Raw genomic sequence first — 17,590 nt, forward strand, 5'->3', positions numbered from 1 at the left:
ACTGCAACGCAAAAGCTGGGGTCGCATCATTACCCTGCTGCGCAGGTGAAGAAAACGAGCCCCGAGAGGTCCAGTAGCTTCCTGCGTTCACACAGCTAACAAAACAGGCGGTGCCAGGCCGGGACCCACCCCCAGGCAGCTCGGCCCAGCCAGCGCCTCTCTGCTGCGTCCCTGCCCTGCGCTTAACTTTCTCGAAGGGCCGTGGAGCTTTACGCTTGCCAGCATGAAGCATGCGTGCCCTTTGACGCAGCAATTACATTTCTGGGCAGACGCTCAGCTGTCATTAAATTATGCTACAGACATTTGTTGGGTGCCTACTCGTGTCAGGCACTATGTTGGCACCAGGGATAGGACCCCCTGGCTCTCCTGGAGACACAAGCCAGGGAAACGCAGCCCACACGTGAGCACGTACATCCAGACAGTGTCAGAAAGATGAGATCCTGGGTGTGGAAGAATCCCGGGGCACTGGGCAGAAAGCGGCAGAGGGCAGCCCTGGGGACTGTCAGCCACGGTGACACAAAGAGGCGACAGCTGAGCAAGACCAGGTGAGAGGCCGGGGAGAGCCGGCAGGGAGGGGCGGGGGCCAGGAAGAGGCGGGTGTGCGCCCAGACTCTGCACAGCACTACACAGCTCACGAAAAGAACCTGGGTTTCATTTTTCGCAGATTGTTCCAGCAAGAGTGTGGCAAAGAGATCGGGAGGGGAGCTGCTCAGAGGCGGCACCTGGGAGCGGTGACGCGGCTGGTAGCTCAGGAACTCCTGGCGGGTGGGATGGAGGGAACCACTGGTGAGAGGCAGACAGCAGGGCGAGGAGGGAAGGAGGTGGTGTGAGCCTACGCTGTCCCCGCAGGCTCACTGAGCTGCCCGGGGGTGGACAGGTGGGCCAGGCAGGTTGACCGTGGTGTTGATGAAGCTGTGAGTTCAAGGTCCTCCTTGTGTGGACCCCTCCTCCCAGGCCCCGGGAGAGGCCCTGCAGTGTGTTCACGTGGTCGCGTCTTTTGTAAAACTGGCAGAAGCAGGCACTTTAACTGCGATTGACTAAGACGCTGTCTCTCCCCCCCGCCTCCTCCACCGCACTCCTTTCCATGGTATGTGGCATTGCCGTGGCCGCAGCTATTTTTTGAATCCGGCTTCAGGGGAAGTCAAATTGGTGACTATTTAGTTCGATCTCAGTGTGGGTATTCCTGAGGTTTGTTGCTCTTTCCATGCATGGTTGAGGGGTGCTAGCCGTCCTGGCACAGGGGTGGCTTCCGGGAGCATTCCTTCCGTGCCTTCCCACTTCCCGAGTGCGGTAACAGGAAGGCGCAGGGCCAGAGGTCACCTCGCAGTGTGGACAGGAACTATCATCGCCAGCACCGCAAGCCTTGGAAACAAGACTTGAAGTGTATGGAACCAGGGGCTTCTGCTTCGGGCCACAAAGAAGTTCAGACTTTCCTCCCACCGTTAACGACTAGAAAACTAGGCGAAATGTGTGAAGCAAGTGTTCCAGACACTGGATCATAGGCAGTGTGTTACTCTGGTCTCTGATAGAGCAGAAGCAAAGGAGGGGAGCCCTCTGCCACCTTGTGCCCAGGACCATAGACCATAGTGCAGGAGGGGGGCCCAAGCAGACTACGGTGGCCTCGCTGAGTTGAGGAGACAAGGATTGGGTCTGGAAGGCAGAGGCAACTGGATCTTGCAAGGTAGACTATCAGAGAGGAGGAAGTTACAGAGAAAAAGTGTCCATGAACCTTCAGAGGAGTCCCCGGTCTGTCCTTAATACTAAGATACGTGTGCAGAGAGTGAAACTCCACAGGACTAGGCAGAATCATTTCTGGGGAGCAGCAGGCTGAACAATGTCAGAGTTCACACAGGGCCAGGAGTTGTCTGGGTTCTGACCATTGGAATGGAGGGTGCTCATTGGACATCTGACACATTCAGTGGGGACCCCAGAAGGGTAACACTTTAGCAGTAGGTCTAAACTAGCCCTACATTAAAGCTGCTCTAAACCCACCCTAACAAAGCTTAAAAGTGGGCCTCAAAAGGATCAGGCGATCTGCAAGTACCTTAGGCCTGCCTAACACTCTTGAAAGGAAAACACCAGGGGCTTCCCTGGTGGCGCAGTGGTTGAGAGTCCGCCTGCCGATGCAGGGGACGCGGGTTCGAGCCCTGGTCTGGGAAGATCCCACATGCCGCGGAGCGGCTGGGACCGTGAGCCATGGCCGCTGAGCCTGCGCATCTGGAGCCTGTGCTCCGCAACGAGAGGCCGCGATAGTGAGAGGCCCACACACCGCAATGAGGAGTGGCCCCTGCTCGCCGCAACTAGAGGGAGCCCTCGTGCAGAAACGAAGACCCAAAGCAGCCAAAAATAAATAAAGACATTAAAAAAAAAAAAAAGAAAAAGAAAGGAAAACACCAAACCCCATCGCTGAACAGCATAAAACGCACAATACCCAGCATACAGTCAAAAATCACTAGACAGGGTTTCCCTGGTGGCGCAGTGGTTAAGAATCCACCTGCCAATGCAGGGGACGTGGGTTCAAGCCCTGGTCCGGGAAGATCCCACATGCCGCGGAGCAACTAAGCCTGTGCACCACAACTACTGAGCCTGTGTGCCACAACTACTGAAGCCCACGCACCTAGAGCCCGTGCTCCGCAACAAGAGAAGCCACCACAATGAGAAGCCCGTGCACCGCAACGAAGAGCAGCCCCCGCTCGCCACAACTAGAGTGAGCCGGCACGCAGCAACGAAGACCCAACGCAGCCAAAAATAAATAAATAAATAAATTTTTTTAAAAAGGGAAAATCACCAGACACGCACCAGAGGCAGAGACTGGAATGTGCCAGTCAGAAGCACGGCTCTCCCTGTTCTCGCTGCCTGTCACAGTTAGGGGACTTTATACGTTGCCTGGCGTTGTAGCAGGTGCTTAATACACTGTCATTTTTATAATTACTGCATATGTGAGAAATTCTTCCAACCCTCAGACACATAACATGTAAGCTGGGGACTTAGTTCTTAGCAACACCCAGTAAAACCAAAGTTCTCACTGGTTAGGAGCATAGCCGTTGCAGCACCTCTGCATTCATTCTCTTCAAGAGGACCCCAAATTATGGAAGTTTTGGGCCCCACAAAGCTCGGATGTGCTCTCATGTGTAGGGATGTGGTCTCTGACGCAGACCATCAACCCCTCCTTGAGTGAACTAGGGATTAATGCTTTTCTCCCCGATTCCAGCTGCCACACTGTCCAGAATTACTTCTGTCCTCGAGAACCACAAGTGGTTTTTCACCTTTATAGTGTAAAAACCGCCCTTCCTGTCCTACGTCAGATCTAAGCACAACTTGAAGTTAGAAAGTGTGCACAGCATGGCACCAGGCAAGCAAAGGCCACTCTGCTGCTGTCCCTGCTGTCCCACCACAGAACCCACCTGCCCTAGGGACAGACCCCGGGCCGCAGGGCGCAGTTCCGGCACCGCTGCTCCGCTGCGGCGGGGAGGGCTCCCGTGGGGCCCCAAGACCTAATCTGGGAGCAGCTGTGCCCACAAAGGGGAGGGTCCAGCAGGGCGCCCCCCCCCCAGCTCACTGCTGCTCTCGTCTGGCTCTTCCTTCACGAAACGCAGGCTACGTGGTGTCCATCATGGGCAGGAGGAGGCCGCTGCCGAGGATCTGTGCGCGCGACCCGCAGCTCCGGGCTCAAGCAGAGCGGCAGGCGGTGAACTTCGTGGTGCAAGGTGCCAGAGCCCCTCTCTGCTTCTCGGTTTTCGCCCCCAGGAGATTAGTGCCGGGGTACATCCTGCTCTCGTCCTCCTGGCGGTTGTCGCTGGGAGCCGCAGGGCAGGTGCTCGGCACCTGGTCCCCTTCCTGACTGCGACGCACCCCACGGGGGCCAGACGGGAGACAGGCTCCAGGAGGTCATCCAGCCGGCGCCAGGGCCAGACCTGGAGCTCAGTCCCTTGACGCTCGGCCTGGTCTGTCTGCCACAGCCCTCGTCCTTGGCAGGCGTCCGAACCCCAGCGCACCCACCACGGATCTGTCAGTCTTCCTTAGAATGGCCAAAGCAACAGCCTCTGCGTGGAGGGCAGGTGTGAGGCGGCGCTAGGCGCTGTCCTGATGAGGCCTTGGGGGCCTGGGGGTTGGGCAACGTCTCCGCCTGTGACCCCAGTGGTCACAGATGGAGAACCAAGGTCCCTGGGCCCAGAGATGAAGACTGGAGGTAGGACCCCAGCCCCAGAGGGGTTTCTGCGGCAGGAGGGTGGCCCGGGCCCAGCGGACGCGGAGTGCGAGGTGTGGATGGCGGAGCAGGAAGGTCAGGTCCCCAGCGAGTGCTGCGGAGAGGCTGGTGCGGCAGCGCTGCCTGGCTCAGCGCAGCCTTGGCGAGCAGGAGAGGGGGTGGCAGCTGCGGGAGGGCGGCTGGGGCCGGCGCTGGGCTCGGTGTAGCATCTTCCTGGGTCCTGCCCCGGCGTGACCCCCCCTGACGAGAGCAGAGCACAGTGACAGCCTCCGAGCCTGAGAGGGCTCTGCGTCTCAGGCCGGCTCGCTCGCGCGGGGCCGTGGTTGGCTCACGACCGCCCGCCTCTGTCCCTGAGGCGTGTGCAAGGCAGCCTCGAAGCTGCTTTGGAGAAAGAACTGCACGCAGACCTGTCCACGTGGGAAGCTGACCAGGAGGCCTGGCCACGCTTCGAGCTCCCCCGGAGAGGTGATCCCCCAGCTGAGCCGGGACAGCACGGGACGAGTGACCTGCCGTTGCCCGTGCTGAGTTGAGCCGGTGCCCGCCAGGGAGCTGTCCCTCCACCTGGGCAGACACAGGGCCTGGCAGGCCTGCTTCCTCATCCCACGCCCCACCCCGCGCTCCGCACCACCACCCCGCCACCTCCTCTCTCTTGGCTCTGCCCCTCCTCCTCCTAAAGTAGCAAGCCTCCCGACATCCCAGCCCCGGCAGAGGGTCCCCGTGGCGCTGAGACCCCTCGCGGCCGGCAGGTCCCTCGCAGAGACCAGACTTGCACGTCCAGCATTCCTGCCGTGCTCGTGGGAAGTATGGCCCTGCGGTGGAGGAAGGCGGCCCGCTGACTGGGGCCTTTTATTTCTTCGTGAGCCTCAGGAGCCTTGAACAGCTAGAGCAGCTTAAAGCCAGGAATGGAAAGCTGAACTTCAGTCCGTTTCCCGTGACCCGAACCGGTTGTTGAGACACCCGCTGTTTGCCTGGCGCTGGAACAGGCGTGCCCCCTACGCTGGCCAGCCCCTCCAGAGTGCCTGACTGACCGTGCCATTGACCCCGCCCGGGTCCTAGAAGCCCGTATCCTAGCCCCACTCCACACACTGGGAGGCTGAGGTTCTGCCAGGTTCAAGGGCTGCACAGCGGGGGGGGCTGAGCCCGTGGCCGCCGTCCGGGCTCCGTCGTCTCTCGGCTGGTGCGGCGGGCACAGCCCAGGTGTGGGCAGAACCTGTGAGCGTGCTGAGACACTGCTCCCAGGGGCAGGTCGTGTTATACGGCAGGTGTAGGGTCCCCAGTCAGCTGACTTGAGCGTATCAGAAGGGGCCGTCCCAGGTGGGCCTGAGCTGATCAGGTGGACCCTTGAAAGAATGTTTAGGGGTCAGAGTCAGAGATTCTGGCCGTGGAGGGGCAAACACGCTGGGGAGAGGGCCCGCGGCACAGACCTGAGGGTCACAGCCACCAGGAATCGGGACCCCCAGTCACGTGACCGCAAGGAAATGAATTTTGCTGGCAACCTGAGGTCATCTGAAAGTGGGCCTTCCTCAGTGGAGCCCCGGGTGAGGACACAGCCAGGTCCACACCGACCGCAGCCTGCGAGACCCTGAGCAAAGGCCCAGCCGCACGTGCAAGAACTGAGAGGTGGAAGGCCCTTGTGGTTCTCACCTGCTGGGTGTGGCGTCCTGCGCGGCGCAGCGTAGAAAATTCAGACAGCCCTCCCGGGCGGGCAGGGCTGCGGGGCCCCGGGCCTCACACTGTTCACGAACCGGCCCGCTTTGTTCCTCACAGGCTCGGCCGCGGACCTCTGCAAGATGGCCATGGTCCACCTCTTCACAGCAGTGGCCACGTCCCCCATCCTGACGGCCAGGTCAGTGAGTGAGCGCCAGCCGGCCCAGGCCCGGCCCAGGGCGCGGACCCGCCCTCCGCAGGGCTCGGGTGGGCGGCCTGCTGCTCTGCGCCCGGCCCGCGGGCAGACGCCTCGGGGACGCCAAGCCACACCGGCCACTTCCCTCCGGGGCTCGGACCGGACAAGCTCGCCGGCCCCCACGGAGGGACCCGGCACTCCCAGGAGAAGGCTTTGTTCCCAGCTGGGGCCGAGCCAGGCGGCCAAGGGCTCCCTCACCCCGGAGCACGCGAGTCTCCCGGGCTGCCTGGTGCAGAAATGTGTCTCCCCTCGCTGAGCCCGAACCCCTTCGGGCACAGCTCCAGGGGTGCACACGCAGCTGCCCGCCTAGAGTTGGGTGGGCCCCGCGTCCGCTCCCAGCCCCCGGTAAGTGCGCCGGAGGCCCGACTTCTGCCACCCCGGCCCGAAGGCGCTCGCCAGGCTCCCCGTGTGCCTCGGTTGCCCTCCTGGGCACGCACCCGAGCAGAGGGAGGGTCCGGGCGTCTGGGTGGCCAGGCCTGCTGGCCCAGAGCCACCCCTCGGGCCGCCCAAGTTCCCGGCCTGGGTGCAAGTGGGAGGCCGGGGGCTCTCCTCCCGAATCCCAGGATCCCCGGGAGGGCTGCCTCCCTTCCTCCCTCCCCGGTCTCCGTGTCTGTTTGCCACCCCTCCGGGCCTCCCAGGCTCCACGTGTGGGCCTGTCTGCACCTGGGGAGGAAGATCACGGCGGGTTAGGGGGTGAAAATTTGTGAAGCGTTAAGAGGTCTCACGGGCCCCACCCTGAGGGGTGTCTGCTCACTCCCCCGCACCCCTGCGGGACGTCAGCAGCACAGAGGACAGCTGGACCCTCCTCCCGCCACCTTTGGGACACAGGGGCCTGCTGGCCTGTGGCCACCCTCTTCCATGTGAGCTTATGGTTTTCTCTTGGCTTCTGATACTATTTTACCTCCTCAAGGCATGGGATTTTTTCCTTGCCTGAGATCTTTCATCTTCCCTTAACAAGCTTCCGCCTTTACTTCTTCAGATGTTTCCTCTGTTCGTTTTGATGTTTTAGCCTACGTTCTTTTGGCAATTTCAGCAACTCTGTAGAGAAGTGTGTCCCGGGCAAAGGCCTGGGAATGTGGGGTCGTGTCCTAGTAAAGGAGAGGGGAGAAGACTTTCCCAGGCTCCACCGCCGTTGGCCTCCGCCTTTACAGCCCCTGCACCGGGCCCTGCCTCTGGTCCGTGGTTCACCTTACAGCCCTGGGAAGGAGCAGCCACACCCCTGGCTGTCACCCCAGGGCTGGGAGGAGGGACAGAGGGTGAGGAGCGCGAGACCCGTCAGGATATGAGCGCTACCCAGGTGCCCTGCGGCAGCTGCGCCGGGGCCTGGAATGCTGTCTCCGGTTTCGGCAGCAGCTGCGGGAGGTGAAGGGGCAGGAGCCGAGTGGGAAATGCTCTCCTCTCGCCGGGTCTCCCCTGCCGGCCGTCCCCCCGCCCCGACACGCACACGCCGAGGCCAGACGCCTCTTCCATCCAGGCTTCCTCGTGGCTTTCTGCTTGGCTCCTGAATCCGTGCCCCCGTTCACTCGTGTCTTTTCTGAGGGTCAAATGCGCGAGGGTGTGTGGGGCCTGCGCTCGCGCCGGTTGTGCAGCGTCCGCGATATCTTACGTCCAGGAGGTCTGGTCCGTCTCCGGTTTCTGTGGGATGGGTAAGGGAAGTGGCATGTGAGGGTCTGGGGCTTTCTGTGACCGTCCTCATCCGGGGATTCAGAAACCCGGTGGCCATCCCTGTTGCCAGCTCTGTGTTGTCTTCAGGAAACGCGTTTCATAACAGAACACGTTAACCTCCCCGTGTCATTTCAGAAACCGAAGCAGGCCAGGGTGGAACACGGCCGTCCACACTGTGCGTGTGAACTTGAGTTGTTCTCCCTGGAGTGGCAGGAGACGTCTAGGATGACGTCGGGGTGGGGGGCAGACGCGGGCCACGCGTGAGCTGGTATCTGCCTGAAGCAAGGTGACTGGAGCGCATCCCCAGGGCTCCCGGCACCTGGTCCAGTTGCCCCGAAGTGCCCCGCGGGCTGGAGCCACAGGACGGCCTCCACTCGCCGCCCACGGGCTGGGGAAGGAAGGCCGGGGGCTCGTGACCCCAAGTGCTGCCGTTGGCTGAGAGCTCACTTGGCGTCGCGCTGAGCTGTCGGGGGGGCGGCCTCCTCTCTTCCGACGTGGGACCCCCATGACAGGCCCTTCTGGGTTTCAGACCACGTTGGGGCTGGAAAGCAGCTTTGGAGGCTGTCGATTCCAACACCTGCGTGTAGAGAAGGGAACCTGAGAGCGTGGTGCAACACGGCCAAAACCACCAGAGCTAGACCAGCACCGGGCCCCCCCGGCACGCTGCAGATCCTCCTCGCCCTTGGCTCGTGCAGAGGGGAACAGCCCCACTGCTTCCCCACTGGACGGCGTGGCAGCCTCAGAGGACACTTAACCCTTTGCCCGTGGCCACAGGACAGCAGACTCATCCCGCCACACAGGCAGCCCTCTACCCTCTGCTCACCTGGCAGCAACCCGAGGGCATCTGTGGTCAGGCTTAGCCCGGCATGTGGGCTCCTGCTCTCCGCATCTCAGGAAGGGGCAGAGAAGGTGCCCGGGGCCCAGGGGAGGTGACAGGACCAGCCAAGCAATGAGGAGCCGCCTCGAGGGACATGGGGGCAGCAGGCCCTGGGCTTCCCACGGTGACAGGGTAGCAGGTGGAGAGGGCTCTGCAGCGCCTGGGCCCTTGATGTGTGGGAAGCAAGGCTGGGGCAGCCAGCCGGCCCCTGGACTATGGCCTGGACCACAGCAGCCACTGGCCAGAGTGGATGGATGGGAGGCTGGGCCTTTGGGGACGGGAGGACGCCACGCTGGTCCAGCGGGAAGGACGCAGAGCAGTCAACAAAACCTGACCTTGACAGCAGAGACCAAGCCCCCCAGGGTGGCCGTCTGTGGTCACCTGCGCGGGTCAGGATGACAGCATGACGGCAGGGGCGTGGGGCCTCGCCGTGTCTCTCAGGGACTGCGGCCAGGCCGCGGGAAGGCCTGGGGCTCAGCCGCCGCGCGCCTGCGCTCTCAGATGAGTCCTCACGGCGTGCCCAGAGCTGAGGGCACCGGGGAGGGAGCTGCCCCGGGAAGCCACGGGCCACAGCCGGGAGGTGAGGTGAGGCTCTCCCGGAGCGTCCCCGCAAGAGCGCGGTTAGCGGGACAAAGGGACGGGAGGTTCCTCAGCCACCAGCTCGCTTCCTGGGGGAACAACGGGTCTGACACCTGTGTTCACCTGCCCCACCCGGGCACCTCCTGTGCATTTCCTGTGCCCCAGTTTCCAGCTGGAGATATGGTAATGTCGCAGTCAGCTCTGAGAGTGATGTGCGAGTGACTAACGATTCAAACCTATTCTTAGGCTGCTGCCACGCCAGCGGCTCAGAATTTCACAGTGTAATTTCAAGAAGTATGAAAACTCTTCCTCCTAAATCTGGAAAAAGTTACAAGTGCCTATTCTGAGGTTTCTGCCCATTGGAAAACTAAGTCCCCTCGGGAGCCTAAGACCCCGCCAGAGGCCTAGAAGTCAGTTTAAGAAAGTAAATGCCAGCGCTGCCAACCGGCTCTGGCTGCTGGAGGACGGTGCCGAGGGCCCTTGGCCGGAGGCCGCGCGTAAAATACAGGCCCCGTCCTTGCGGGGACCGCGGGGGTCTGCCGGCCAGCGGCCCGCTGCCTGGGCTGGACCCAGCGTGCCCTGGGGACTCACTCCCACGAGCAGGATGGGACGTGCCTGCTCACAGCAGCCCAGACTTAACGGGGGGCTTTCCCCCGTCGTGAGGAATCCAGTTGCTGACTTTGGTTCAGAGGCTCGGGGCGGCAGGACTGCAGTCCCTCTGGCTCCCTGGCCGTTTCCCTATGGAGGTGGCCACTCCGGCAATCACAACGTGTAGCAGGCAAAAGGAGAAAATAGTGGTGATAGAAAGGGTACCCGCCCCTGCCCCCCCGCACGTCAGCCCTTTCAAGAGCCTTCCTGGGAGCTGGGGGTGTACCCACCGCAGGTGGCTGGGAACACAGCCTCGTCTCCCCCCGACCCAGCCACAGAGAAAGGGGGAGAGTGGTTCGGGGTAGAGCCCTGTGCTTCTTGGTTACAGAGTCCTGCACAGCTTCCGAAAGCACCGGCACAATCCATCTCTGCACTGGGCTTGAAGACTGCTCCCTGCCCCCCGCCGGCCTCACCGTTGTGGTGACCCCTTTCCGGGGGCCTCGCCTCACCTCCCTGTGCAGCCCCAGCTCCCTGGTGCCCCTGGGCCCACAGCTCTGCCAGGCGCTGCCTCTGTCTGCAAGCCCTGTGCCTGCTGTGGGCAGGCAGTACAGTGACAAGCGTGCACAGGCTCTGCGGTGACAAGGATGGGACACGGCCCCTCCCCTCGGAAGCAGGGTCCTAGAGACAGACCAGGTCATGCAGAGGGCAGAGCACACGCCCCCCCACCCCCCACATGCCTACCCTCCTTCCCTGAGGGCTACAGGCCCTCAAGACCATCCGGCAACACGTCTCCCCGCTCCCTGAGTGCACGGGGCGAGCCCCCTTCGTCCGCCCCAAGGAGGGGCTGGCACCGGGTCTGCGGTCACAGCCCCCAGCAGGTGTCAGGAGCCAACCCAGATCCTACCTTCTTTTCTGAAATCAATTTATTTATTTTATTTATTTATCGTTGGCTGCATTGGGTCTTCATTGCTGCACGCGGGCTTTCTCTAGTTGCGGTGAGCGGGGGCTACTCTTCATTGCGGTGCAGCGGGCTTCTCACTGCAGTGGCTTCTCTTGTTGCGGAGCACGGGCTCTAGGCGCTCGGGCTTCAGCAGTTGTGACTCGCGGGCTCTAGAGTGCAGGCTCAGTAGTTGTGGCTCATGGGCCTAGCTGCTCCGCGGCATGTGGGATCTTCCCGGACCAGGGCTCGAACCCGTGTCCCCTGCATTGGCAGGCGGATTCTTAACCACTGCGCCACCAGGGAAGCCGCCAGATCCTACCTTCTCAGCGCAGAGCACACCTGGCCCATGCTGGCCAGATCCTTGCAGACCGTGTTCTGTGCGGCCAAGGAGGAGCTTCCAGGGCCGATCCCTGGGGTTCCCCCTCCTCCATCCCCACCCCGGGCACACATGCGCACCTGCCAGTCCCTGGCGCTTGAGTCTACGTCCTCCCAGGAGCCCTGCCCCTCAGCAGCACCTTTGTTGCCTGTACACCTCCTCCCACTGCAGCGTCCACACCCGCCCTCTCTCTCCCTCACCCAGAGGCACGTGGGGACAGACACCTCTCCAGGGGGTGCCGGAGGGGGCTCAGAGAAGTGGGGCACCGAGCAAGGACTCGCCCAGCGGAGGGGCTGGAGCGAGTGCTGACTCCTCCCCTGGAGCTCAGCCCTGGGCCCAGACCCGGGCGGGGAGCGTGGTGTCTCGGGGACAGGGTGTGGCCAGGAGGGCAGCAGCGAGGTGCCCAGGCCGTGGGCCGGGACCCAGGAGCAGGGACGCGCTGGGGTCTTGTGTCTGCAGAAGGGCCTCGAGCAGAGGCCTGTCAGGGTCCCTGCCCCCGCGATGGTCCGGGGGGGCTCTTCTTCCTCAAAATGCTCAGCCCCACCGCATCCTCGTCAGGCTCCCCAGGTTGAGGGGCGGGGGGCAGGGGGTCACCCGGACCCTCTTATCCTGGGCCCTCTGCCTCCGATCCGTCATTCTAACCTGTGTTCTCCTCCTCCTGCAGGCTGTCCTGGGGACGGTGCCGTGACCCCCGCCCTCCAGCCCCTGCCCGGGTCCTCCCTCTCCCCACTGAGCCACATCCTCACGGGCACCTTGTGCCAAAAACCTAGGCGGATTGGCCAGCACCGGGCAGCGCCCCATGCGCCCCTGTGCACATGCCCCCCACGCGCCCCTCGTCACAGGCAGGGACGGAGCACGGAAGGCCCAGGCACGGGGGCGACTCCCTCCACCGCGTGTCTTGCAGGTTGGTTGCCCAGATTCACGACGAGCTGCTGTTTGAAGTGGAGGACTCGCAGGTTCCTGAGTTCGCGGGTGAGTTCGCGGGTGAGCCCTGAGGAGCCAGGGTCGTTTCTGTTTCACGAATAGTTACAGCATCTCCCTGGTCGCTCACAGGCCCCCTCCCTGCACCTGCCGTGTGTCACCTGCAGAAGGGCCAGCCTTGTTTGGGGGCCCTTGAGAGGTCCGGACGGCCACTCCCTGGCCAGCAGCCCCCGGGGAACGCTAAGTGCCCTACTGGGGGCCCTGCATCGGCCCCAGGGGCCCCAGAAAGATGGGCGCAGCGTTGGGACCCCGGGCCGGCGGGAGCCAGGCGGTGGGGCCGGCAGCAGGCCGAGTGCTGGAACATCGGGGAGGCTGAGGCCCACGGGCTGAGCACAGACTCCAAGCCTGGGTCCCACGCTGCCCCCGCGGCAGGCGCCGCTGCTGAGAGCCCCCCAGGGCCTCTGAAGCTAGAGACCACCTGTCCCCTGGCTCAGCCCTCGGGTTGGGCAGGACCCCTCCCCTAAACAGCCACCACGGCAGTGGGCATGGGGGCCTCTCTTCTGCCTCTCTAGTGAGAGCAGGGGCGCTGGGGCCCTGGTCCCTCTAGGCCCTGCAGGGCCTGTGAGGCAGGTGGCCGAGGGTGGAGAGAGCACAGGGCTGGGCGTTAGGGCTGGGTGCCAGCCTCCCAGCCAGCTCCCAAGTGACAACTGGCCAAGCCCTCCCCCAGCTCCGCCACCACCTGCAGAGACCTGCCCCCCAAAATGGTGAGACCGCTATCCTCAGCACCCCAGCCTACACGCACCTCCATCTTACAGTTGGGAAACCAACCCATAGCAGGGTCCCATCCCACACGGGGCCCCATCCTACAGGGGGGCCCATCCTATATCATCATTTGAAATCTGTTTGGAAATAACGGGCCTGAAACAAAGTATTTGATGGGATTGGCGGGTGCTCAGCTGCTGGTTAAAAAGGAAAGAGAAAGTTCTACATCCGGAGGGAGCCGTCTTAGGAACAGTCCGGTTCCTGTTCATCCTGGGGGCAACTGCTGACCGTTTCAGGCAGGCACTGAGGCTCTGCTCGCTGTGGCTCCCTGAGGGATGCAGGGGCCTTGGCCACAGGCCAGCACACAGAGGCACCACCTGGAGCTGTGCTGAGAGCTCTGGGGTCTTGACCCAGCCACGGACCGCGAGACGGGTGAACCCGGTGGGGGCCGGGGCTGGCTGCCATCTCTGATATGCTGGGTGGTCAGGACACACCTGATGGTGGCCCACAGGGCAGACCCCGGATGGGGCTCTGGGGCCCCCGACCCGGGGACCCTGCCCTCACGGGCCGTATGGTGCAGGCTGGGGATACGGGTCACCCCAGGAAGAGGCCTGGGAGCGAGCCAGCTCTGCCAGACCGCCACTGCCACTGCCCAGTGGTTACCCGGGGTCACTCGTTTAGTCAGTCGCACAAAGGAGGGGATACACAGGAGGACCTGGCGTTGTCTGCTCATCCAGTGAGGGGGTGTCAGGGTCCGACTCCTCCCATTAGAAGCACCTGGACACCCCTGCAGCTCCCCAGGGAGGCCGGGCCCCCTGCAGGGCTCCCCTAGAGCGGGCTGGGCCCACACCGCCCGCCCGCCTCCCCACAGCCGGACCCAGGAGCCACAGCAAGTGTCTGCCCACTGCCCAGCCACACCAGTGTCCCTCTGCAAGCACGGAGAGGGTAGCGAGGCCTTCGGGCAGCTGCTGATCCTGCTGCAGACGCCCCAGGCCCCGTGCCCCCCGGAGTCAGCCAGGGAGCCCTGGGGCCGCGGAGGACAGAGGACAAGGCAGCCTCCGCCCATTCCTTGGGCGTTCCTTCGGCAAGCTTTGTACTGAAATGTCAGATGACTTAGGGTGGAATGAAATATTCATTTATCAAAGGGGCAGAAGGGTTTGGAGCAAACCCCGAGAGACACTGAGCCAGCCAGCCCCTCCCGCTGGGCTGCTACCGGCCCAGCCCCCAGGGCCATGGAGGCGTCCTTGAAGCGTCACGGGCACGCGAACGTTCACAGGGGTTTCGGCGGAAGCACGGGTCGTCCTGCCTGGGCTGGCCCGGGCGGGGCGGGGGGGGCGGTTGGCATGGGGTGGGGGGACCCGCAGCTGCAGACCAGCGTGTGGGCGGGGCTACAGCAACGCTTGGGACCCGAGGGCCCTGCTCGCGGCACCCACCGTTGGGGCCCGTTAAGGCGCCTTCAGGCACGTGCCAGTGGGAGTTGGAACCAGTCAGGGTGGCTGCCAGAGCAGCCAGGACAGGTGACCAAGACTGTGCGGACTTGGGAGAACCGGGGAGCCTGGGGGCCGGGGTAGGGCTGGGGCCCGGGGGTCCTCCTGGAGCCAGCTCTGCCAGGCAGCTCGGGCCGCCCTCTGTCTTGCCTTTGTCCCAGCCCTCGTCAGGGGGACCATGGAGGCCCTGCAGCACGTGCCGGCGGTGGAGCTGCAGCTGCAGGTGAGGGCGCGGGGCAGGAGCCGGTTGGGGCCAGGCTTGGGGGAGGAATTCATCAGCCCTCCCCCCAGGCCACCCCCACCTGCCCCAGGTGCACCTGGACGTGCCAAGCCAGTCCCAGCCAGACTGCTGGCTGTTGGCTCTCAGAGGGGGCTCCAGGTCCTCACCAGGAAGACCTTCGGGTCCAAGCTCCCCCAGGGTCGGGGGGAAGGTGGAGGAATAACGAGGAGGGGAGGGTCCTTGAAGTCCCGCACACGGGCCGCACAGGGCCAACAGGCACCCTGGAGCCCCCGGAAAGACTGCAGGGAAGGACGGCTTTGCCCTCGTCCCATGGTTGCTCCCTTCCTCCCTGCCGCGGAAGCAGCCGTGCCCTGTGCCCCCGGGGCCCCTGCACCCATCCCACCGCTAACGTCACCCCTAACCTCGCCCTGCGGGCAGCACCTTGGCAGCATGAAGGAGCGCCCACGTGGGCCCAGCCAGGGACGGGAACTCCCGTGTTCCGGAGTGGTTGGTGTTTGCTCCTTTGGCAGGTGGAGACGTGGGGGGCCCCGAGGTCCCCAGGAGCCCAGGAAGCCCCACCTCACCCCACTAGTAGCCCTGCAGGTGGCAGGGGGCTGCAGCTGTGAGCGGCCCCCTCCCGTTGAGAGGGAGCTCTTGAGCCGTGGTCAAGGGCGCCCTCAGGATCAGGTCCCCGGGAGGGCTCTCCAGACCCCTCTGCACCTCTTGAAGTCAGCTGATCCCCCTGGGGGACAACAGGTGGCCCCGAGACACACCTCCCTGTGCCAGAGCCCCCTGCCTGGCCAGCCCCTACGAGCTCCTTGCTGCACAGGGGCCCTGGCAGGTGAGGGGGGCTCAGCCAAGGTCGAGGCATCGTGACAGGGTGGGTGTGCGGTGAGCCCGTTTACCTGTTGCCACGCGTGTGTGTGTGTGTGTGTGTGAGTGTGTGTGAGTGTGTGTGCGCGCGTCTGTCCGCAGCTGAGCTGCCGTGGCCGTGTCTAATCGTGTGTCTTGGGGCAGGCGGCTGCCCGCGCGGGGGTCTGGGCGGTGGTAGGGAATGCCTGGCGCTCACCTCTGGCTGCCACCCGCAGGTGCCCCTGAAGGTGAGCCTGAGTGTCGGCCGCTCATGGGGACACCTGGCACCACTGCGGGAGGCCCCGGCCCATGACCCCACCACCGTCCTGCCGAGTCTCCAAGCAACCGCTCAGCCGCCGCTGGCCCCTGAGCGCCTACCCCCGTGCATGCATTTTTCGCCTTCATTTGGTCTGTAGCCCCAGGCAACAGTGGGGAGGAGAACTGGTTTCTACCAGCCCGCTGTGTGGCCTTCACCAAGGTCAGAGTCAAGCGCTTGGTACTCGGCTAGAGCCACCTTCCCACTGGAGCTGGGGCAGCTGGGTGCCCCCTGGAGTAAACGCCTCTTGTGAACGTTTTCGGCCCTGTCTGCATGAATTCTTCCCCTGGGTGGGATACACCACGTCCGCAGCCCTCGGCCACTTGGGCACAGCCAGGGCAAGCACCCAAGGCAGGAGTGGCCCAGCCCTAGGTTGCCCCAGGCTGACAGCTGCTCGCCACCTCGCGGGTGCCCAGGAGCTGCCAGCAGCCTGGCTCCCAGGGCCTCCAGGGACGGGGCAGTGACGTACCGGCCAGAGGTCACAGCCTGACCACCCCCCTGAGGGCCAGAGGGGCCCGTGCACAGGTGCTCGCCGGCCAGGTGTCCCTGCGAGCCGCTTCTCACAGACCCCCAGGGCCGAGGGAGGGCATGGCCCGTGCACCCCCGGAGCCTCACAGCAGCCTGTGACAGAGGTGCCACCCCCTGGCAAGGTGGGGACACCGAGGCACGGTCAGGTCACCTCACTGGGCCAGGTGTCCCAGCGGGACCGCAGCTGGACTCCCCCCGGCCCTGCCCTGCACCGCTGCCCGGCCGCCTGTCCCATCCCGGGGCCCCATTCCCAGACCACCCTGGTCTGGGTCCAGGCTCTGCATGCCACCCTCTAAGTGGGGTGCAGCGCCTACCCAGGGCAGGGCGAGCATGTTGACAGGGCCCAGATGCAGCTCCAGGAGCGGGCACGGGCGCTTCTCCCCCCACCCCGCCGGCTGTGGACTCTGCTCCTGTTTCATGGCAACTAGAGCCCACGGGACATGGCGTCGTCTTTTCTGAGTGACGTAGACTGTCACAGTTTATCACGCCCAGGCCCGTTTTTCTCACGGCTTCAAGATCTTGTCACCGGTCTCATGGGGTGTGCAGGGTCCAGATGGCCAGGCCTGACCACCGTGTGATAGAACATTCCAGAACCTGGAGAGCTGCCGGGCCCCTCCACGCCACTGCCTCTGTTGTGTGTCCGTGTGTCTGAGTGGCAGCCTGTCTTCGTGCTCTGTCGCCTCAGAAGCAAGACCACTGCCGGGCTTCACAAGGAGCGTCTCACTCAAGCAAACGACGGTCTTTGGGAGCTGACATCTCTGGGCCAGCGCGGGCCGCCGCGGGTCTTGTGGGGGGAAGCCACGTCGGGTGGGCACGTCCCAGGGCGTCCCAGCCAGACCCGCGAGAAGGGAACACGCCTGACACCCTCGGGGCTGAGGGGTGGACGGACCTGCGAGGAGGTTCCCTCCCGCCCAGAAGCCGGGCCAGGGCAGGAGAGTGCAGCCAGGGGATGGCCTGCTGTGGAGAGCCGTCCACGCTGGGTGGGCTGCAGGAGCCTGTGGACACGGCTGGGTGTCTGTCCACCCTGAGCCCCAGCGTCCCTGCCCCACCCCCGTGGCCTGCTCTCCAGCCTGACACCCCCATTCCATCGCCCTCCCTTCCTTGCAGACACTGGGGGTCCTGCCCCTCCCACCTGGGTCCCACACCTCATGCCGTCCCTCAGAGCAGACCTGCTCCAAGGAGGCATCAGACAGCTGGGCAGACCCCCAGGCCCACAGGAGAGCCCGGCCGGGGCTGCTGACACAGCAGCCCACAGCTCGCCCAGGCACCTGCTCTGGCCTCCAGGAGGAGGGGCCCAGCATCTCCAGGAAAGCAGCCCTTCCTGGCCCAGCGTCGCGCAGACGACACCTCAAGAAAGCATGGAGCCCGG

General features: G+C 64.0%; 1 protein-coding gene across 1 annotated transcript in view; it reads left to right on the plus strand.

Moving 5' to 3' along the window:
• Positions 1–15,951, plus strand: part of POLN (DNA polymerase nu) — a 157,573-nt gene extending 141,622 nt beyond the window's left edge. The window contains exons 20-24 of the mRNA XM_059065997.2: positions 3,597–3,707; positions 5,975–6,053; positions 12,040–12,107; positions 14,467–14,528; positions 15,614–15,951. Coding sequence (XP_058921980.1) covers positions 3,597–3,707; positions 5,975–6,053; positions 12,040–12,107; positions 14,467–14,528; positions 15,614–15,793 — 500 coding nt within the window. The 3' untranslated portion in view covers positions 15,794–15,951. The remainder of the gene's footprint in view (positions 1–3,596; positions 3,708–5,974; positions 6,054–12,039; positions 12,108–14,466; positions 14,529–15,613) is intronic.
• Positions 15,952–17,590: the final 1,639 nt, after the last annotated feature.

Source organism: Kogia breviceps, chromosome 6 (genome assembly GCF_026419965.1).
Source record: "Kogia breviceps isolate mKogBre1 chromosome 6, mKogBre1 haplotype 1, whole genome shotgun sequence".
Classification (NCBI taxonomy): Eukaryota; Metazoa; Chordata; class Mammalia; order Artiodactyla; family Physeteridae; genus Kogia; species Kogia breviceps.